Source organism: Ctenopharyngodon idella, chromosome 7 (assembly GCF_019924925.1).
Source record: "Ctenopharyngodon idella isolate HZGC_01 chromosome 7, HZGC01, whole genome shotgun sequence".
In the NCBI taxonomy this organism is placed as follows: Eukaryota; Metazoa; Chordata; class Actinopteri; order Cypriniformes; family Xenocyprididae; genus Ctenopharyngodon; species Ctenopharyngodon idella.
In genome coordinates this window covers 48169338-48192009 of record NC_067226.1, presented here as the reverse complement: position 1 = coordinate 48192009, position 22672 = coordinate 48169338, and the positions used below count along the sequence as shown (strand labels likewise).

At 40.3% G+C, this 22672-nt stretch overlaps 2 protein-coding genes across 3 annotated transcripts; one reads left to right on the top strand and one right to left on the bottom strand.

The window, feature by feature from the left end:
• Positions 1–1998: 1998 nt before the first annotated feature.
• On the top strand, positions 1999–7939 carry LOC127515667 (oxygen-regulated protein 1). Its single transcript, XM_051899550.1, has 4 exons — positions 1999–2652; positions 4590–4769; positions 6856–7524; positions 7850–7939. The coding sequence occupies exons 1-4, from the start codon at positions 1999–2001 to the stop codon at positions 7937–7939; spliced, it is 1593 nt and encodes a 530-aa protein (XP_051755510.1).
• Positions 7940–14679: 6740 nt separating this feature from the next.
• On the bottom strand, positions 14680–21964 carry zgc:56231 (uncharacterized protein LOC406257 homolog). 2 transcript variants are annotated; one of them, XM_051900041.1, is made up of 18 exons: positions 21727–21962; positions 21545–21640; positions 21357–21476; positions 21140–21278; positions 20870–21054; positions 19323–19413; positions 19071–19250; positions 18887–18998; positions 17941–18003; positions 17716–17862; positions 17469–17634; positions 17110–17286; positions 16891–17030; positions 16655–16820; positions 16224–16335; positions 15282–15352; positions 15085–15204; positions 14680–15004 (listed from the first exon to the last, which is right to left on the bottom strand). In XM_051900041.1, exons 1-18 carry the CDS (start codon positions 21847–21849, stop codon positions 14774–14776), a joined length of 2439 nt encoding a protein of 812 aa, XP_051756001.1. In that variant the 5' UTR covers positions 21850–21962; the 3' UTR covers positions 14680–14773. The 2 variants fall into 2 exon arrangements, with proteins under 2 accessions (XP_051756001.1, XP_051756002.1); XM_051900042.1 differs by lacking the exon at positions 15282–15352 and having other exon boundaries at positions 21727–21964.
• Positions 21965–22672: the final 708 nt, after the last annotated feature.

Below are 22672 nucleotides of genomic sequence, written 5' to 3'. Positions count from 1 at the left end.
AATTACACTCCAAAAAAAGCTGTGTTAAAAACCCAAGTTGGGTTAAAAATGGACAGACCCAGTGGTTGGGTTAAATGTTTGCCTAACCTGCTGGGTAGTTTTATTTAACTCAAATATTGTTTAAAAATGACTATATGTCTGGCTTAAAATGAACCCAAAATATGTTAGAAATTAAAAATCAGACACATAATTACTAGAGGGAACAATAATAATCAAAAGGTGAACATTTATTAATAAGCAATTTAATAAATGTTTATTGTTCAATTATTATTCATTAAACTTATTAATAAATGTTAATTTCCAACATACTTTGGGTTCATTTTAAGCGAGCAATACAGTAATTTTTAAACAATAGTTGAGTTAAATAAAACTACCTAGCAGGTTAAAACATTTAACCCAAATGCTGGGTTTGTCCATTTTCAGCCCAACTTGTGTTGTTTTTAACCCAGGATTTTTTAGAGTGTATGATTACGGGGGCAGATTATCGATTAATAAAGACTTATTTTCATGCTGTTCCTTGCACAATACTATATTATGATATAGGGCTGAAACGATTAGTCGACATTATCGACAACGTCAACAATAAAAAATTGTCGACAAATATTTTTGTTGTCGAATAGTCTTTTGATCTCACATGATCTATTTGAAGGGCCTGCAATAACGCGGTTTGACCAGTGGGGCACTGTAGCGCAATAATGTAATGCAGTCCTCCCGGATCGAATCCAATAAAAGAAGACAGCGCTTTGGAGTGCATAGTGCAAACGAAGTCGAACCCGTAAAATGTGGGAGATTAACATAGCATAAACACAACAAACATAACGTTTAGCATAACTACAAAAAATGCTGTCATGCATTTACCTCAGGAAAGCCATTCAATGACCATAAACTTGATAGTGTGTGTATATAAAATCTAGAGAGGGGCCTTTTTCAAAAAAATGCACAATATTACACATTCATATTTTTACTGTTATTAAAAAAGTTATTATTATAATTCCCAGACTTAAAAACACAGTACCAGTCATTGTAACAGTTGGACTATTGATGACTTCTAAGGAGGAAAGAAAACCTGAAGGAGATCGGTCTATTCAGTTGGCTTGAAAATCATTAAAAATACACTTTCAGAAGTTGAAGTGATTTCCTTGTTTTATTTACTACTTAAAGTACAGTATAACTCAATTGCTAAAGTGGAATAATCGAACAAAGCCTACTGATTAATCAGTGTAATAATCGACGATTAGTCGATTAATCGTTCTAATAATAGTTAGATTAATCGATTATTAAAATAATCGTTTGTTGCAGCCCTATTATGATCTCAAAATGATTTGTAAACTAATACATTTTGAGGTTTGCATCACATAACCAGCTCTGTATGTTTGTCTTCTCTGGCGTAGTAAACTTGCTCAGTAGCTCAGCTGATACAGCAGTGCAGTTCTGATGTGAAGCGCTCGGGTACGAGTCTGTGAAACACCAGTCATGATATAAAAAAAAGATCAGAGACTTGTGCTAAAATGCCATGGTTGTTTCAGCAAATGTGATTTAATCCTACGATTGCTTTTGTTAACACTATCGGGTATGTTTGGGGTCTAGTGTCGATGGTACATTATTATTTTCATTTGCGACAGAGCATTAACCTTTTAGCACCACTCAATTCAGAACTGCCACGATACGTACAACAATCAACGTAATAAAACTTTCCCAGATAAAACTGAACAGGCTTTTAGCGCCACCCACCGGACATTACACTGACGTGAAATGTGCAAGACGCAATGTAATATCATATCATTTCGCCGTTTTTCCATTGAGCCTGGGTTGTACATTTCCCTCCAGCTGGTCTTTTTAGGATGGTTTATAATATTTAAAAAAGGAATCTTTCACTGGAGTGGTTTTGGTCAAAAGCATGATTGTGCAGGTTGTTAATATTCTTAAGTGGCCATTTTTGTCAGTTGAGTTTCTTTCTTCATGCATTCCTCCATGTAGGATGCGGTTTAAACTGCGATGATGAGCGAAGCTCCGGTAGTGCGGAAGGTTATTCCACAGGCCCAGTCCACCGCTAGTGGTCACACTCAGATGACATCACGGCAGCCATACATCACTGAGACATCCACCTCCAAACGTGTGTGCTTCTATAAAAGCGGCGATGCCCAGTTCAGTGGTCTGCCTGTGATCATCAACAGCCGCACCTTTAAAACTTTCGAGGCTCTCTTGGATAGCCTGTCCAAGCGTGTGCCGCTGCCGTTTGGAGTGCGCACCATTACAACTCCTCGTGGTCATACGGCGGTGCGGTCCCTCGACCAGTTACATCATGGTCAATCCTACATCTGCTCTGATCGCCGAACCGTCAAACCCATCGACCTGGAACGAGCGCGCCGGAAACCGCCTCCCTGGTATCACGCTCGTCCTGTTAGCGCCCGCCGCTTGGCTTGGTACACACACAGCCCTGCTCAACACGGAACCTACAGCGCCAGACGGAACGAGCGGGTCCTGTTGCACACACCAAAGCGGCTAGTGCTGTTTCGTAATGGAGAGCCAGAAGTGAAGCACACACTGACGCTGCAGAGGAGAACAACATACTCCTTCGAAGCACTGTTAGATCACATGTCAGAGGTCATGCGCTTCCCTGTACTCAAGCTATACACACCTGAAGGAAGAAGGGTAAGGATTTTGCCACCAAATTATATTCATTTTTAGTTACAATATTTTATTTTTCATTCAGTTCTTCAAATCTCTTATTTAATTAATGAATAAGTTAACTCCAAAAATAATCGACAGGTTTCCCCTCCCCATAATCTAGGTGTCTACATTGAACTTGCATTATTACTGTGCCTCAATTTAAAGGTTTATGTAAAACAGGACGAGACACCAAGCTACAAAAACACATGCACACTTGTTTTGACATGCCAGCTTCACATTGGAAACAAAATGAAACTGTGCACCAAAAGAAACTGTGAGCATATTACTATATTTCCAGAGTGTTTTATTTGATGTCAGTAGTGGCTCAAGTAAGCTGACCCAGTGTCTGAGTGAGCATAAATAGCATTTACAGACCGAGGAAGACCTGCTACCCAGTGAGGCTAAGCCTCTTTACTATTTCATCCTATTATACTCCACTGCAATCTGGGATAGAAGGGATTCAGAGACATGGCATATAGACCACCAAACCAGCTTTATTAATAATGCTAACTTTAATTGTTCTGTAGAACATGACTGCAATTTATGGTTGTTATTGAAGTACTACACATTTAATCGAGTAACCTAAATATCTACATATATATTCTCAACAACCTCGGCGTCACCCAAAGGGTATCCCTTTAGCGTTATCTTCCAACATGCAGGTGCTTTCAATAAGAAACCTTTGGCGTCATACACAGAAGTGATGGGCATGGGAAATTTATTGTCATAATAAAATTATATATTGGGGTATAATTTTGCCATTATGACATGTATATGTTGGGGTGTGATTTTCAATTTAATCAGCCAGCTTAATTTTATTTACACTATTTAGAAATGTTTGAGCATGTAAACCAACCCCTACCCCCTAAACCTACTCATTTGTGTATCATATAATATAAAACACAGAATATAACAGCCAGATACAACTACAGTCACAATTTATTCAAAAAGTACAAATATTCCAAGTGTTCCGAGGCCAAACGATTGATTTGTGTGTGGAACAGATGCAAAAACGATCACCGGCATGCCTTCGGCCAATCAACATACACTTATGTCACTGGTAGTTCCTATTGTGCTGGGTTAGACCCTACTCTGAAGTTGTAGCTAATTTAGTCCCCCCCAAAAGGCGTTCCTATAACTAAAATCATTCCCAGTTCCTGAGGTGCGAACACGCCAAAAAACAGGTACTTCCAATAACTATGAAAACGTTCCTCCAGTGCCAAAGCCTCTATAGCTGCCACCTCTACCAGCCTATGTAAAAAGCATGATAAGCACATATAACCCTGATCTAAAACCTGAGAAGCAGGTTTCAAATTTCTCTACAAAAACCAGTAAAAATTATATTGGGCTAAAGGCCAAGAAGAAGCCATGCTCCTCGTAGAATGGACCCTAACACCCATTTGTGAAATCAATCCACAGACCACATAGGTGCACAAAATTGCTTTCACCAACTAACAAATGGCCTTTTTGTAATGGCTACACCCTTCCTTCAGTCCCTAAAACAAATAAACAGCTGATCAAACTCAAGCCACTGGCTAGTGCAGTCAATGCTCCAACAGGACACAACATACCCAACCTCTCATCCTCGACCAAGTCTGTTATCATTTACTCACCCATGTCATTCCACACCTGTACGACTTTCTTTCTTCTGTGGAACATAAAAGAAGATATTTTAAAGAATGTTTCTTGAACTGTTTTTGTCCATACAATGAAAGTCTATTGTGTCTACAAACAACATTGGCCTTTATTAAAGCCACACTTGAATTTGACTTTGTTAACAACTCTTAGCTTTAATAAATGACCTAAACTGACAATTATGAATTCATTACAATTATGTATTCTAGAATGACTACTAACTACACTAATATCTTATCTCTGCTTTGTTGACACATGATAAAGATGTTTTCACATTATCATAGGTGGATGGGCTTCCTGCATTGATCTTATGCTCCGGGGTATTGGTGGCCGCTGGCCGAGAACCCTTTAAAAAAAGCAACTATGATGTCCAGAAGTCATCTCCACCAGTGTGGCCACCAGCTAAAAGACTGGGACGGCGGCATCCAATAACCAGTAAGTTCATTAATTTGCCTTTTATTCCAGTACTCAACTGCTATAATAATGAGGAGAAAGTAACTTTGCACATATTCAATACTTTATTTTATTTTTAAAAACATGTATCTTATATGTTACACTGCATGTCAAGATAATCTATTACCGAGACTGTCTTGAAGTAAGTGCTGAGGCATTCATATCTACTGTAATACCTACAGTGACCTACTTTCTTCAATATGGATTATAGCATACATGCTCTCTCTCTAATCTGTTTCTGTCTGCTCTTTCTTTCTCACTTGCATTGCTCTACTGCTGTCCTGACTTGATCAAACAACTCTACATCTATCTACATATCACCAACATTCTAAAGGAAAAAAGAAATCCCGCAGCACCAAATCTTGTCCCTTCTCCCTATCTTCAGAACGCTACTTTGTGAATCAAATACAAAGCAGTTTGCCAGAAAGTATGTGTGATTATCCAAGCAACCCAAATGGCTCTTTGGAAGCAGCTCCTGGACATCACCTTGAGTCTGTTTCTGAAACAGAAATAATCACCAGTCTGGATGGTGAGAGAGAGGATGACACACACATGCCATCTGATGATGACATTGAGAAATCCTTTCGAGTCAATCAAGATGGAAGTATGACAGTAGAAATGAAGGTACGCCTCACTATTAAAGAGGAAGAAACAATTCATTGGACCACCACGGTCAGTCGTTCCAGTGTGTGCAATCAATTTATAGCAGCCACCGTTCCCTGTCCTGACCTGGATGCTAATTTACCTGACAACTTACCCCCTCAAAATGATACTGCTGCCATAGAGGTCATCGAGAGTGACCCCAATGACAGGAAGGAAGGCTGTAAGGTAAATCAACAGAGTGAGATCAATGGAGGCACAGCAAGCATGGAGTTAGAGAGGCTTCCTTCACCGCTTGCCCAATTGCACAAGGTACAACACAAACAAGGATCCATTGAGAGCATCATGACTGTTAGTGATACAGAAATTCATGAGATCTCTTCATACTCTTACATGGAAGATCTGGACAATGGAGAAGTGAACCAGGAAGACTGCATGGCACAGCATTGTAACCGCCCTGTTCCCAAACCTCGATGCACTCTGCCCTCTGATATGAACACCACCACATGGCTCCAGTTCCAGGACAATCAGAAAAAGACGTGTGAGACATTGTTACACATCTATGAAATGCAGACTTGTCAAGAGAACTTCTCAGGCAATACGCAACGTGGCTATATAGCATCTTCTGACACAGTATCCTCAGATAAAACATTCCATTCCTTTAGTGAGGATATGAAATCTGAGGCTTTGGCAACCATCAAATGTCAGTCAATTGGGAAACAAGAAATACTCTCCCCAATGTCTAAACCATATGCTTCCACATACAAAACAAGCACCCCCTCAACACAAAGGGCCAAGGTGTTGGCAACACCAGTTACTGAATCCCTAAAAGCCCCAGTATCTAAAGGAGTTCTTACTGTTGATACAACTGCAAAGAGGAAGCAAGTGAGAGTAATAGTGAAAAAGAATTACTTGTTTAAGTCTGCTAATCCAGAAAGAAAGCAGAGAGATAAAAAAGATGACATCCTGAAAGAAATCAAGAAAATAAGAGCTGATATATTAAGCCAGAAAGGAGCTATGAAACATTTCAGAGCAAAAGCTGTTCAAAAACTACTGAAAAGGAGAAATAATAGTGGAAACGGACCAAAGCCTCAAACAGAGTGTGATCAACTTAAAACAGACAACCAGAGCCTACTATTGGTTGAAACAGAACAAAACAACGTACAAGTGCAAGCTGATAGTTACGCACTACCAAAGGAAAACGGACATAAAGCATCACTCAGCAAAGGCACATTGACAGAATATGTTGAACTCTGGCTACAGAAAAGTGAACCTCAACTGAGTCCAGTGCACTCCTGTTTAGAAACTATACCCAAAAATAACACAATGGTAAAAGCATCAATGTTCAATTATCAATCTGCGAAGACAATACAACCATCAACAAAGGACACGTTTGATGAGAAAGGGATCCATTTATATTCGCCAAACACCAAAAAGCCAGCACTTTTAGACAAAGAACAAAGTGATCACTTAACAAGAACAAGTGGACATCAACAGATTTCTGAGCTAACAAGTAAGACCTACTCGTATGACACAGAGAATACTTTGAGGATCCAAACAAAGCCTCTAACAGAACTGATAGATTTTCAAGCGCAAAAATTCTACACAGTTAAAATGTCTGTAAGGCCCGACATGAAGCCAGTACTTGATCAGCTTTGCTATGCCATTCAGTCACTTCGTGAGATCACACAACGCAAGCGGTCATTATGTTTGAAAACGTCCAAATGTCTGCCAGATTTTTCTTCAAACTTGGCATCTACATTTGGCTCTTCCTCCAGGGTACTCCTTGCCTTTCTTTCTGTCGTGACTTTAAAGGATGGCTTAAGCCATTTAAATACATGTTGTCAGACTGAGACCAACCTAAGATCTGAAGCTATGCTCATGCTGCAGTCTCTAAATGAACTGGCAGTAATAGAGGATGCAGAGCATCTAAGGACAAGTCTGTCTGACCTCTACAACTCAGCATCTGTTCAGCTGCTACAGAACTGGAAGGGCTTCCAAGTACTGAGCAATAAAGCAAGAAGTAGCAGTGCCACACCAGACACCACTGGGACTGAGTCCCATCACAGGCCAAGTTCAGATGAGGAAGAACATTCTATCCAAGTGCTGATGGAACATTTAGGTGTTCCTGAGAGGGTCCGAGAGGAGCTAGCAGCCCTCAACCATGTAGATGTAGAGTACATGATATGCAATCAAATGGAGGACACCGACAAAGTTAATGATTCAGTCCCAGAAAATAAAATGAATGGCTGTTCAGAGCTCCACTCTAAAGAGCAGATGGCTATTTTCTCAGATTTTTCTCAGATTCTGGAAGGTTATGTGAGCATCTATGTTAATTCAGTTATTGATACAGCTATAAATGCACACCTTAAGGATAGTGACAATTCACAGGTTTTCACGGCAGGCACACTGGCAAGACCTGATATGGACAAACTTATGATTGCTGATAGATACCAAAAGGATTTGAGAAATGAGAATTTTTCCAACATAGACAGAACTTTTCAGGGTGATGCTATACCTGACTCAGATATCTGTGAAGATATGCCATCTAGTGAATCTAGCTTTGGGGCAGAAAAAGTAAGACCCAAGCGACAAGAAGAAGAAACTGTCAAGAAACATCAGGAAAAGGAAGAAGAGATGAGAATAGAAAGACAATGGGAAAGTAATGAGGGAAGAGGTAAATGGGAAGAAAATAGTTCTGAAGAAGAGAAGACATTATTAAAAAAAGAAGAGGTCATAGGAAAAGTGGTAAATGAGATAGTAAAAGACATAGACAGTGTTGAAGAGGAAGGGACTGAATTATCAGAGGAGTCACTTGTTACCTGTACAGGAAAACTAAATTTCTCTGTGAATGAAAAGATCAGCCAACAGGAGGAGAATGAGAGCTATTGTGATGATATCTTTCCTGAGGAAAGGTCTTTCAATGAAGAAAAGAATCTCACTGGGAAATGTTCTGGGCCAAAAGATGTAGAAGAACAAATATGTTCAAAAGAGAAGATATCAGGACATTGGGAAAATGAGATTCAGATCATTCAAACCCAAGATCAGTTACACAATAAAACAAAGAGAACCGAGAAGGATGTAGCATTACCTGAGGTGCAAGGTATTTCTCATTTTGTTCATATTGAATCAAATGTAGAAGTGGATGAAATACAACATCAAGACTTGAGTATGGAAAGTAGGACTTCTGAAGAGGAACATGTGATCCTAGAAGAGCCAGAATGCTACACAGTCTACCAGGAGAACTTTGAGGAGATGTCTGAGGAAGCCACTGAGTGTGAAGAAAATGAGACTGATTTTAAGGAAGAAAAGGCAAGCACTGTTGCAAAGCTTATCAGCAGTCTACAAGACCAGGAAAATAAGAGACCTTATAATACAGCACAGACATTTGGCAAGCAGCTCTTGAACCACATCAATGAACCAAATCTAGAGGCAGCAGAGATTACCAAAACCACAGAGAGGGCATCAATAGATTCTGTCTCATCATCATTAGCATTCAGCTATGATTCCAAAAACAGAGATTCAGAGGTACACATTCAGACCAACCGAGTGAAATCCATCAGAGACATGTTTCTTGCTAAAAACAGTACAGACAAACAGACACAGCCATGCAGCCCAAGTTCTGATTTGTCAGATGACCATGAATCTTCTGACAGAAATGAACACCAATCCTCAACATCCTCAGAGGAATCGAGAGAAGAGAAAGACGCATGCAGGTTGGCCATCGCCAAGGGTTATGTAAAAAGAACTATTGAGCGGCTTTATGGACAAGGCTCTAAAGGATCTAGTTCTGATGAGAAGAGATCTTCTTCAGCCCACAAAGTCAAGAAAAGAGAAGGCTTTAGAAGTACAAATGCCCCCAGGCTGCCCTCCATCAATGAGGCTCACACAAATGCCACACCAGATTTGTCATACTTTAATGCCACAAGTTTAGGAGACAGCTTCAATGAGCCAACGCATTGTATCACTCTGAATGCCAGGGTGGGACCAAAGGATGCAGTCCTAATTGATAAGGGGCGCTGGTTATGTAGGGAAAACCAAATGAGTCCGAAATCTTGTCCAGAGAATGAAGACACACCCAAGCATGTAAAAGAGAATATTGGATTGGCTGAGTCAGAGCAGGATTCTGGGAAAGAGGATATTCCATATTCCTTATTTGGCCATTCTCCAATGATGCCTGACAAGGATCCGTCTTTCACAGAGCAAGGGGAAAATACAGGGTGCCCCGGAAAAACGTTCACCTACTTTCACCTTCCAAATTCCAGTGATTCCGAGGTACAGTCAGATGAGCAAAAAACTGACGCTCCAAAGGGGAAAACAGAGAACAAGGTTACTCCTTTTGCAGAGACTCCTAAATGTTGTGCTGAAAAACACAGCATTGTAACGGTCTTCACACCACCTTCTAATAAGGTGCATCCAATGATAGAAACTACACCTCCAGTAGTTACCCAGCCAACCAAAGGACAAAGTGCTGAAGTCACAAGACGCTCTGCAGAACCTGATGCACTGGAGATTCTATACATGTTTTGTGGACAACACTGCCCCATTCTCTAAACTTGCTTCAGATTGTGAAATAACTTATTTGCACTTAAATTGACCTTAGTCCTCACCTCGACATTGGCAATGGCCACCAACATGAACCCAAACTAAGAAAAACATGCTATACTGGCTTTGGGCAAGCTTTCAAGTACCTTAAAGAATTTGTCAAACAAAGTTTGGTGGGAAGATCTTTGCAAAAGATATCTGTGCATGAGTGTTGAAGGTGATATTACAACCAGTGGTGCCACTGCCTGTGCGCAAGTATGCACACTGCCTAGTATGTCAATATAAATTCAATGACATCATTGCTAACTTGTGTATGTCAACAATAATGTATGCCATTAATCAATGATAATGTTACAATGTTCCGAGACAGAATGCTTCTCAATCCATCTAGACCAGGAACCTTGGTTCACTAAAACATTCCACCAGCATGGAGCAATAAAAAGAAATCAGTGTGTGCACTATGTGAACTGTTTGTAATCGTACCATACTAAACCATGTTCTAATGGAAAATCGTGGACAGAACCAGTCAGCCCAATGGGGGAAATTTTAGAAGGCATCAACAAGGCAACAATTAATGGGATCAACAAGGTTTTATCATGACTCCTTTAGTAAATTATATACAGAGATTACACTCAAAACCCTCTGGGCAACAACATTCCGGCCTTTGTTCGCTCAACAACTCTTGGGTGCTTCTCATTTCACGAATTGTGCATCCTTGTTTCCTTTTCCATCCTTGTTAGCTTCTCACAACTAGGATGTGAGGAAAGAGCATATTTTGCAAACGCCACTGTACTGTAGCCACACCCCAAACTCTCAGCCTGCTACAGTAGCCACGCCCCAAACTCTCTACCTGCTACAGTAGCCACGCCCCAAACTCTCAGCCTGCTACAGTAGCCACGCCCCAAACTCTCCGCCTGGTACAGTGGCTACGCCCCAAACTCTCAGCCTGCTACAGTAGCCACGCCCCAAACTCTCAGCCTGCTACAGTAGCCACGCCCCAAACTCTCTACCTGCTACAGTAGCCACGCCCCAAACTCGCTACCTGCTACAGTAGCCACGCCCCAAACTCTCTACCTGCTACAGTAGCCACGCTCCAAACTCCCAGCCTGCTACAGTAGCCACGCCCCAAACTCTCAGCCTGCTACAGTAGCCACGCCCCAAACTCTCTACCTGCTACAGTAGCCACGCCCCAAACTCGCTACCTGCTACAGTAGCCACGCCCCAAACTCTCTACCTGCTACAGTAGCCACGCTCCAAACTCTCAGCCTGCTACAGTAGCCACGCCCCAAACTCTCAGCCTGCTACAGTAGCCACGCCCCAAACTCTCTACCTGCTACAGTAGCCACGCCCCAAACTCTCAGCCTGCTACAGTAGCCACGCCCCAAACTCGCTACCTGCTACAGTAGCCACGCCCCAAACTCTCTACCTGCTACAGTAGCCACGCTCCAAACTCCCAGCCTGCTACAGTAGCCACGCCCCAAACTCTCAGCCTGCTACAGTAGCCACGCCCCAAACTCTCAGCCTGCTACAGTAGCCACGCCCCAAACTCGCTACCTGCTACAGTAGCCACGCCCCAAACTCTCTACCTGCTACAGTAGCCACGCTCCAAACTCTCAGCCTGCTACAGTAGCCACGCCCCAAACTCTCAGCCTGCTACAGTAGCCACGCCCCAAACTCGCTACCTGCTACAGTAGCCACGCCCCAAACTCTCTACCTGCTACAGTAGCCACGCTCCAAACTCCCAGCCTGCTACAGTAGCCACGCCCCAAACTCTCAGCCTGCTACAGTAGCCACGCCCCAAACTCTCAGCCTGCTACAGTAGCCACGCCCCAAACTCTCAGCCTGCTACAGTAGCCACGCCCCAAACTCTCTACCTGCTACAGTAGCCACGGCAGAGCTGAAAGAGATTGGTGGATTTGGGCCGACGCTCTCAATGTTTAGATTGTGTTTGGGGCTCAATGTTTATACTTTTGGGGGAGATAAACCCATGAATGGCAAACTAATAGTAGTCAATCGACAAGAAAGACTTCCGCATAGGATAAACATGTGCAATTAAAGCGGTGCAGTTAGAGAATTGAGATGTTCTTCAAGATGGATAACTTTGATCAATTTCAAAATTCAAATTCTGTTCAGGTAAAAAGCCAGGTCTATAAGGCTAGCAACTCATTTATTACCTCTTTGTCCACAGACAGAAGGTACCTGTGAGTGAACGTCTAAACAAAGGGCATATCGCTTCATCGCTTCGTCTTTTTGCCCAAAGCATAGAACACACATTCATGCCAAGTCATGTGATTTCTCTTCATCTAACAGTGTATGTTTGTATGTTGTATGACCATGCTGCCTGTGACCACTAAGGGAAAGTTGGAGATATCACATTTATTTTAAACAATTATAAATTTGTGTTTGTACATTTTGTTTGTAAATGCAAAGCTTTTTAGAAATGTAGAGGAAACGGTAGATTCATACAAACTTGTGTTTTTATGTCAGTAGTCATATCTCATACACACTTAAAAATAAAGGTTCCAAAAAGGGGGCCATTGAAGAACCGGTTTGGGTTCCCAAAGAACCTTTTCGGTGGCACTTTATTTTGATGGTCATTCAATTAACTATAAGTAACTTTGCAACTACATGTTAACTAACTCTCATTAGAGTATTAGTAGACTGTCAGTAGAATGTCTGAAGTGGACCATCAAAATAAAGTGTTACCACCTTATTTATTTATTTATTACTATAACCTATAGTCCAAGGTTCTTCATAGAACCAATTAAGAACCTTTATTTTTAAAAGTCTCTTTAGGAAATATGAGTGTGAAGAAGCTCAGTACAGTAAGACAGTGTGTGTGTGTGTGTTGTACTGTACACAACACAATGTAGAGAAAAAAACTTGTACTGTTCTGTCAAAATGCAACTCCTCAATCAATGGCAGCTGATGTGTATTATTTTTTAAAACAAAATGTAATAATTTGTTCAGTAAAACATTTATTATGTCCTCTTTTTCATGAACTGGAGATATTTCTCTCTCTGCCATAGACTGTAAATCAACTTAGTGGCAGCAGAATTTTCCATAAAATTCTTGACATTAAAGATGTCGAATTATTCATTGTGTCCTTATATTTTTCTACATACCTGTGACTTTTGTTTTGTTCAAAAGATTTCATCATTTTAATTTATACCCACCCATGCTTGACAACACTAACAAAATGAAATATGCATAATTGTTAATTGTTTTAAACAATTTGCCAAACAATTCTCTCTCTCTCTCTTTTTTTTTTTAATCTTATGCAAGCATTTTAATTAATGAAGAGGTTACATGGAATATTCATACTTTTTGAGATTAGACTGATTGACTATTTAAAATGACCTTAAAGGAGCTTCACAATCACAGCAGGAAAAGCAAAGGTAAGGAAAATGCATTGAATCTTGTTAATAAAAAAAGTAAAAGCTCACTTAAAGAACAACAACAAAAAAAAATGTATAGGCACCATAAAAATTATCCATACAATTCCAGTGGTTAACACTTTGTCTTCAGAAACAATTTGATATGTGGGGTGAGACACATTTAATCAATTTTTAATATAATTATCCACTTTTCCACCCACGCTGGATGTCTGGAACCCTGTTTCATGGACCGAGTCATTTGTTTCGAATCAGTGATTCGGAGCGCGTCATTTCAGTAAATGAGTCTTCTTTACGTCATAACTGTTTTGAAATGTCAATGGTTCGCCGCTAGGGGGCGATGATCTCTGTGAACCCAAGAACAAGTGTCTATATATGATTTTTACCTAATCTTTTACCTAATTTTATACATTTGTAGACATTTAATAACACATTTGTATAATAAAAAATAAGGGTTGTAGTTAAGTCTCTTACAGGTCGGATTAACCAAACTCTCCATAAAACTAACCAAACAAGGCCTACAATTTAATAAAACAACACATATTATAGAGACACTTATATTTAGTGCTACTAGAGATGATTTGTTAATTGCACTTAATGGATAACACCTTCAGTGAAACATTTGTAAAAGGTGTTTTTATGCATGTTTTGACTGAGTTTTCGATGCATTTACACTGTTCTGACCAGCAGGGGTCACCAGCGTGTGGCGTTTCCAGCGCTTCAAAACACTGAATCATTTTACGAATCAATCGGTTCAAATGCTGCGTCTCAACTCGCCATATACTATGCCCTGAAGTACTGTTTTTGCAAAGAAAAAGTACATACTTTTGATTGTGCAGCAGAAGCTTTGGGACAAACTACTTCATCATAACTGCGTCTTTAACTGACAGCTCTGTCGATTAGTTACGTGCGTCCTCTCACATCATCTTGTCACAGTTAAAATCCTCCACATTCAATTTAATTTAATTCCCTACCGTATCAGAGAGAAATGCAGCAGCACGTTGGTCTGCCAGTCCTTCATGTGGAGACTCTCCTGTGTTTGCATGATGCATTTAAAAGTTAATGACCAAACTATAAAAGTTCAAAATGCTGTTGCAGATGAAATAATGTGGATAACATTGTTCAAGTACTAACCGATTCTGCGGGAGTGTGGGCGGGGCCTTCAGTTCACGCTCACTACTGCGCAAACTCGGTTTTCCAAGATGTCAGCGCCATATTTGGACATTAGCAGCTTCACTTCTCTACAAAGGAAGAGAGAGAAGGTGCGTCGTCCTATGTTTGCATCTCTATTTTCCGAAATCCGATCAGATTACTCTTGAACAACTGGGCCCTGGTTATCACAATTACAGAATCATTAATACAAGTCGAAAAAGAGTCCAGAGAGTTTAAAAATAGGTTTTTATTACAAAATAAAACTATTAAAACACAATTAAAAACACACACATAGTGCTACAGCAGTTCTTTCAAGCATGTAATCAGCTCGGCTTTTTCCTTAGAGTTGATGCTCTTACGGACTTTTTAATAGTGCGGCACAGACTTCCTGTAGATGGTGTCGTCATTGATTCTTTAATGTTGACCAGCAGACCACACCGCGGTCGAGACTGACCGACAGACTCGCTCGCCAGCTTCGCAATCTCATCCCGCAAACGGTTGATCTCCTTCTCTTTAGCAACGACATCACTTTGTAAACATTCAGTTTTTTGCTCCTGTCAACAATAATTAAAAAAAGATTTCAAAACGAGTGCATTGCCATACAGTAGGTTTATAAATCGGTATGCGCTCTAACCTGATTTGAGAGTCTGTTTTGTAGATTTTGGACCTCTCCAAGTTTTTCCATATAGCTCTCCCCGGCTTCCTGAAGAGTCTCGTTCAGCTCGCTGATCCGCCGCTCCAGAGACACAATCAGCTGAAATACGGAGCCAAAACTCAGAGGTACAGAATAAATAATGAAACTCCTACAGAAACCTTCAGTTGTGCGTTTACCTCTTGCTTCTCAACACACAGTTTCTCCACCGCACACTTTTCCTTGTACAGCATTTTAAACCTTTCTGATTCTGCAGAGTCAATGGATGGATGAGATCACACACAAGATCATCCACAGACAGTGAATTTATTAGGGCTGCCGCCTAATATTCAAATAATCGTTAGTCGACTAGAAGAGGCTTAGTCGACCAAAAATTGTATGTGTCGCAGAAAAAATAAATAAATAATAATAATAATAATAATAATAACAACCTGTGAGGGACGGATCGTTAACGGCAGGTCCTTGTAATTATAGTATGTCGGGCAGGACATCCTCCATCAACCCCAAATATGGTCTTATTTGAAACTATTAGCAACTTTACATAGCCGTTGGCTCTAACGTTAACCTAGATAAATGTGCTCTATTACTGGGCACATATCCAAGTGTTTGTGGGAAGTGTGGAAGCTGAAGTATAGTGCGCTTACTGCACAACATGGAGGCGGCAGCGCAGTCACTTGCATTTTTACCTGATAACAGCGAAAACGACTTACTGTCATTTTTGGTCATACAGATAAGAGTAATACATCATTCAAAACTTGTGTAAAGTTGCAATAACAAGAAAACGTTGTGCCTTTTTAAAATAAAGAAAACCAACAGGATGCGCTCTCTGCCGTCTCAGTCTCTGAACTGGAACGCGTCACAAAAACAAACTCAATGTACACTTGTCTCACAGACATGAGAAATCTATAGAAAGATTGAGGTGTCAAGATATTGTCAACCATTTCAAGTAGAAGACAAACATTCTGAGATTATGTAATCTGAATAAAACATGCATATAGGCGAGTCCACTACAGCGGAGATGACTTAATCTCTGCAGCCGAAAACATCCAAACTTCATGTCAGGCTCAGGGACACACACACACACACACACACACACACACACACACACACACACACGATACCTGACTCTGTGGCAGGCAGTGGGCTTGTCTGCATGGAGTTGTCCTGCATGATGGGTTGAGGAGCAGAACACCTGCATTTCTGTTCCAACTCGAATACAAGTTTCTCCAACTCCTATAAATAAAAATGATAATGATAATTTAAATCAACATGCTATACGTACAAGACCTTTGTGTTTTGTCAAACGCAACTAGGTTGTTACACAGTCAGAAGTGCACAGCCGTAATGGTTGTTAGTGTTGCCAAGCAGTTACTAGGATGTTTGTAGATTATTACTAGCCCCATTATACTTTCATCCCTAGATATGGCCGAATCCCTCCTTTAATGCAAATGTGGAATTTTTCCCACCAGGATTCCACTCCCCGCAAACAAGAGCACATCTCTGCTCAAACATTCACGCCAAACACTGTGGTTAATTAGATTTAAACATGTGCCTTGACTCTCTCTTGCTCTTCATTGAATTCATCTATAGGGATGTAATCCTCTTCCAGTCTCTCCAGAGCGCACTGGTACGCGTGATCTTTCAACGCCTCTTTATACATCTCAAACGTGCTGTCCATCTTCTCTTCATAGCTCTCCTTTAGGTCCACCAGCTGACGACTTAAAACACAAACACGATTAAAGTGAAAGAACCTTCCACAAGTCCGTTACTGTGACTTTAAGAACACACCTGTGCAGCTCCTCCGCCTCCATGATTTGTTGCAACATGGCGTCTCCCATCTCCTTTCGTATCTGAATCTCCTGAAGCAGATTTTTTCTGCGCTCAGCCAACAGCTTCACACGCAAGCTCTCCACCAGGTTCACCAGCTCCTGCAAGAGAAACAGTGAAAATCAATGAACATGAAGCAGTGTCACAACTGATGCAAATGTTCAACCAAAGCAGTGTCACCTCTTGGGGTAATATTGACATATCTGCCTCGTCTCCGTCCAGCAGCTCTTCCTCTGATAGGTACTCATCCACAGCCTGGTCATCAATAACTCCATTTTTCAGCAATGGCTTCCCATCCAGACCAACCAGACGTGGTGCCAGAGACTCGATAGATCTTTGAGGTATGACCTGTAACACCTAACATACACACAGGCACCAAATGGCACACTTGACGTTAGTGATGGGGAAAATGAGGCTTTTTGAAACTTTGGTTGACTTGGTCAATTGCTTTACTTAAGCAGCCATGACTATTTGTAACCTTCATGAAGCTGGCTTACAACCTGCGTGGCATTATATCACCACTACTGATAATCACAAACCTGCTTGGCAACCGCAGAGAACTTCATCACATGCAGGGTCTCGTCATAAGTTGAGGCACACTGATTGATGTTCACAATCATGCAAGCCCTGCCACGGCCACAAAACATCCCTTGAAAGAGCCGTGTCAGTTTGCTCTCTCGAAACGGGACGTAACTCATCTTCACCCTTACAGGAGCAAACACGGTTACAAAAACCATCACACGTAAACCTGCCGTTCTCAGTCGTCTAGCTGGCATTTGCCCGTACCTGTAGCTTTGGTTATTGCGCAGCGCTGCAATACACTTGCCTAGAATCAGCAGTGAATTGTTGATGTTACCAGCTTCTTTCAGACGCTCCCCAAACGTTTTGGTTTTGTTGCATCTTTCGGAGCCGGCCAAGTCACAGAGCGAAAGACTTTAAATGCGAGAATAGAAAGATGTTACACTTTCAAAATGACAGATTTGCTTCAAAATGCACATGCTGTTCACTTACTCCGACAGTCCCTGAACATCTGCTCCTTCGATGCGGATCAGTTTGATGGTGAAGATACTGTGACTGCAAACAGAGCAAAGTTTTAGCTTTAAGTTTACAAGCTGCACTAAAAGGCAATGGATATTCTGTACTAAACTGAGTAATGCACAAAAAGCCAGGGAATCAAACAGATTTTAACCCTCTGGCGCTGTTGGGTTGTTTTTGACCCCAAAAAAAAAAAGAAAAAAAAAAACGTTTAATTTTTTACGTCATCAGAATGGTACGAAACTTCTTAAAGGTTAAATGGTCCTGAAAAAGTCATTTGTATTGTTCACTGTCAAAAATGAGAGCATTGGAAATGAATGGGAGACAAATTTCATCTAGTGGAAGTGTTTGGTACTGCACCCAAACAAAATCTTACTGAAAGCTCATTTTTTGAGATATCAATCTCAAATTTTGCACACAGCTAGTTGAGATTTATGGCTTTGATTGTATCACAGTTTGAGTACAATGTGTTTTGTAAAATATGTATTTCATAATTTAAAATGGTATGTGCATTTTCATGAGAAAAAAAAAAAAAGTTATAAAATTTTACGTATATTAAGTTCACTTTAAAAACTTTCACTTCAGCTATAATCTGCCAAGTGTCATCTTTAAAAAGAGACCAAACTTTAGTCTGCTCCAGAGCATTCAAGATTTATGAGTTTAAGTTGGAAATTTAAATTCTCAGGTCTATACTCAAAGTGAATAAAACCCTAAAGAGAAAAAAAAAGAAAAAAAAAAAAAAAAAGAGAGGATGAGTTAAAAACAGCCCAAGTTGGATTGAAAATGGATAAACCCATCCACTGGGTTTGTCCATTTTCAACCTTTGACAAACCTTGGGTTTGTCCATTTTCATTAAAGAAAAATATTCAGTTAAACTTGTAGCAATCCAGGGAATCTAACTCAAGTTGACAGGATAGATGACCTTCTGCTGGACGACTGGTTCATCTTGGTTGCGGCTGCGCTCCGGTTCTTATTACCCACACGTAGAACCTTACTGGCCTCGTCTGCATTCTGCACATTAACCCATCTCAGATCTACAGGGAGACACCAACAACACTTAAGAACTCTTTTAAAGTCAATCATCTCCTTTAGCGAAGGAACCATACCTCTGATGTACGAGTTCCCTGTGCTGTCCTCGCAAACCCTCAGCGCAGGACGGCGTTTGGTTTTGCTGGTGTGGGCTGGTTGAAGCAGGTCGTACACATGCTCATTGTAGATTTCATAAAACGCCACCCACACAGAGTAAAGGCAATGTCCTTCATCAGCCGTGCCATCGGCGCTGTCAACTGGAAGACATGGGCGGAAAGCTCAAACCAGGTCCTTACACGTGACCTTCTAGCAATCACAACTGCTTATACCTGTATGATCATATGAAACACTGGAAAATGACAAACTGCTGACTGAGGATGTCGAGCTTCTGCTTCTACTGGATCTTGTGGGTTCAGGCTCCTGAGAAGAGAAGCCAAACAGTAGGCAAGCTTTAACACATTGACTTCAAGAACCAGTACGTAGTAGTGATGGGAGAAATAAAAACTGTGAATCAATTGAACTCAAAATGATTCAGTTTTGAAGCGTCACAATGTTGACCCCTGCTGGTCAGAACAGTGTAGACAGCAGTCAAAACATGCATAAACACCTTTTACAAGCCAACTGCAAATGTTTCATTGATCTCACATTAGTTTCATACATCTAGTACGATTGTGTGTTCTTGTGTCATTATTACAGTGAATACTTAGTAGTGCAATGTGACAACATGCCCCATAGGTGAGCCGTGTTGTAATAACAGACAGCTAAAATGTTATCTGATCTAATTAATGTCTTTAATAATTAAACTATTTTGTAGTTTGACAATGAACACACCGCAAAACAGCTATTACAGCATAGTTCAAAACAAACCGATTAAAGTAATAGTACATTTGTTTCATTTTAAACGAACTAAAAACTTAGATGAACACAACTTTTGCTATGTTTAGGTGCTCAGCAATGTCTTCGAAAGATTTTAGGCGCATTTTTCATGTGTTGCTACGGCATCAAGTAAATAAACGCATACTGAGTAGGTACTACATTTCAATTTAATTTATATAGCATGAATGAAATTGATGTACTACATCTGCCATGTTGTTACTGTCATGTGACATACTAGCATCAGTTCCCCAAGGAATCGGGGTCTCCTTTAGGACCCCAAATGATCCCATTGGTTCAACAGACTTTTAACAGGTAGTACTTTTAGCGCCGCATTATAATTCCTCAAAATCACGTTATGATTTATATTGTTTAAAGTGCGTTATATTGACCATTAATGTCATTAAAATTACATGGTTCATATTCTAGCATATAACTGAAGCTATAGGTTTTGAAATCAAGCATTTCTCATTCTTGTTTTTTTAGTAAGCTTATGCACTAGCATAGCATACATCTACCCGATTAGCCTGCTAGCTAAGCTTATATTATGTAAATTTTTTGCTTCCAATATCCGTTTCCAGTTTGTTTCCCATTATGCAATACATAGGCATTCCTTTTATATTTCAAGTATGTTGCTTTTGCATTTAATGTAATAAACAGCATACAATAGTGAAATAAGTTATAATTAGTCAACATCACTTTTGATCAGGCATTACAGCCTGGGTCCTAAAGGAGACCCGATTCCTGGGTGGGGGACTCGATTTCTCATGATGTCGCTTCACTGGCATTAATAAATCCTCTCCCGTGGCCTCATGGGATAGTAAAGTGTCCATCAAATGCACACTACAGAATCTCACCGATAGTAGGTCACTGTTAGCGTGTGGAAACGCTACAATCAGTTGTGAGTTTAATGTGGCAGAAACTTGTTCCCCAAATTGCACAAAGTTAGGTACTCTTAATAACTACACTGGAGTAAGTGTAAGACCGGTTTTGAAGCTCATACCTCTTTGAGCAAACTGAAGAGTGCTGCCTTGGCATTCTTCTCTACTTTGACTTGCTCAGAGTCCAGTTTCTGCACATCAGAGCTCAAGTACGGCTTCAGGTCCATGTGCTCATACTGGTGGCCAGCGATGTGCTTGAACACCACGTCTAAAGCACGCGGCAAAATCCCAGGGTCTTTCTGAGAACCTTTAAACAGATGATTTCACACGCAATGACTTTAAAATTCCAGTAGATGCATCAAAGAATGATTGATTATTAGGGTTAAGTTCACCTTGTATGGTATATGTTTTTCCAGCATTGGTCACTCCATAACTGAACACCAATGCGTTTTTGCCTTGAAGGAAGTCGTGCACCTGTGAACTTATTGTGCCTTCAAAAAACTCTGTCTGGGTGCACTTTGGCCCAAAGATCTGCATTGGTTTACAAAGAAAATGCCATCAACATCCACAGAAGCATTGCATTAGGATTCGTCCCAAGTAGCGATTTACCTGGGTGAAGCTAAACTTATAGACCTGTTGACCAATTCCTTTCTCGCTGCTTTTCATGGTGGCAGATCCTTTAGGAGCATGAAGGGCGATGGTCTCAGAGTCTTCCAACACAACGCAACCCTGAGAGGAAAGTTAAAATCCTACATTTCCAAAGGCAAACATCAGCATTAGATTGAACTCTACAGTACCTGGTCTTCATTGCTTTTGAGCTCTTCTTCACTGAAAGGGCGAACTTTCAAGTACACTCGAAGCTGCTGCTGTTCAGGGATTTCAGCGCTCTCACTCTGCACACATCAAACGCCATAAAGTGCTATATTATGTGCATAAAACAGGGCATTATATGTTATGAATGGAGTTGCAATCTTATGACCTGTGATGTTATGGAAGAAACTCCAGAAAGTTCTGGTAGAGCGGCATGATGAGGCTCACAAGCAGTCGACTCCATCGCCACCAACACTGTGTCCTCATTCGTCATGTCCATAACCGTTGTCATGATTATATGGTGATACAATCAAAAACTTCAGTTTGACATCTGTGTCAGTGGCTTACAGGAACAAACTTCAGCAATTGAAACCGTTTCAAACATCAAAACTAGCTTTAATAACACAGGTAAGATCTTACCCAGAATGCATTTGCCACACCTGCTCACCAATCAGTTCCTAAAGACATTCAGCACACCTGTTCGCTGAAATTCACTTTGCAGCAATCAAAAAAATCACAGGTGGATTTTGGGACATTTTGTTTTTATGACTAAAAGTTGTAAATATATTTAGCTTTAAACGTGTATAAAATACAAATAAGATTGTAGGGTTGCCTAAATTTTAGATTTTAGTTGCGAGTGGTAAGTTTCATTAATTTTTCATTACTAAAAAAGTCTATTATTATGACGTTTATGAATTTATAAAGTACTAATAACAATATATTTTTTACAGCAATGTTAATAAAACGTTCATATTTAGTTCAGTGCATATATTAACATACTTTTGATCTTAATTTTTATTAAACATCAAATTAACATGAACTAAGATTAATAAACACTGTAGAACATTAGTTCATTAATAATGTAGTTAACAAAGACCACATATATAATTTCACATTGGGGAAAATAAACATTTAGCTTCAGTTTCCAGTTATGGTGCTTGAAAAGGTCTATATTAATTATATCATATTAGTTATATAATTATATCAACACTAATTGTTCCACTGACTCACAAGTTTGGAACTACAGGAGGGCATTTAACAAAATACTGGGGTTCCAATCAACATTGGAGCAATTACTTTCCCCTTTAATTTTTGCGTTCCAAAGGGAAAAAAGA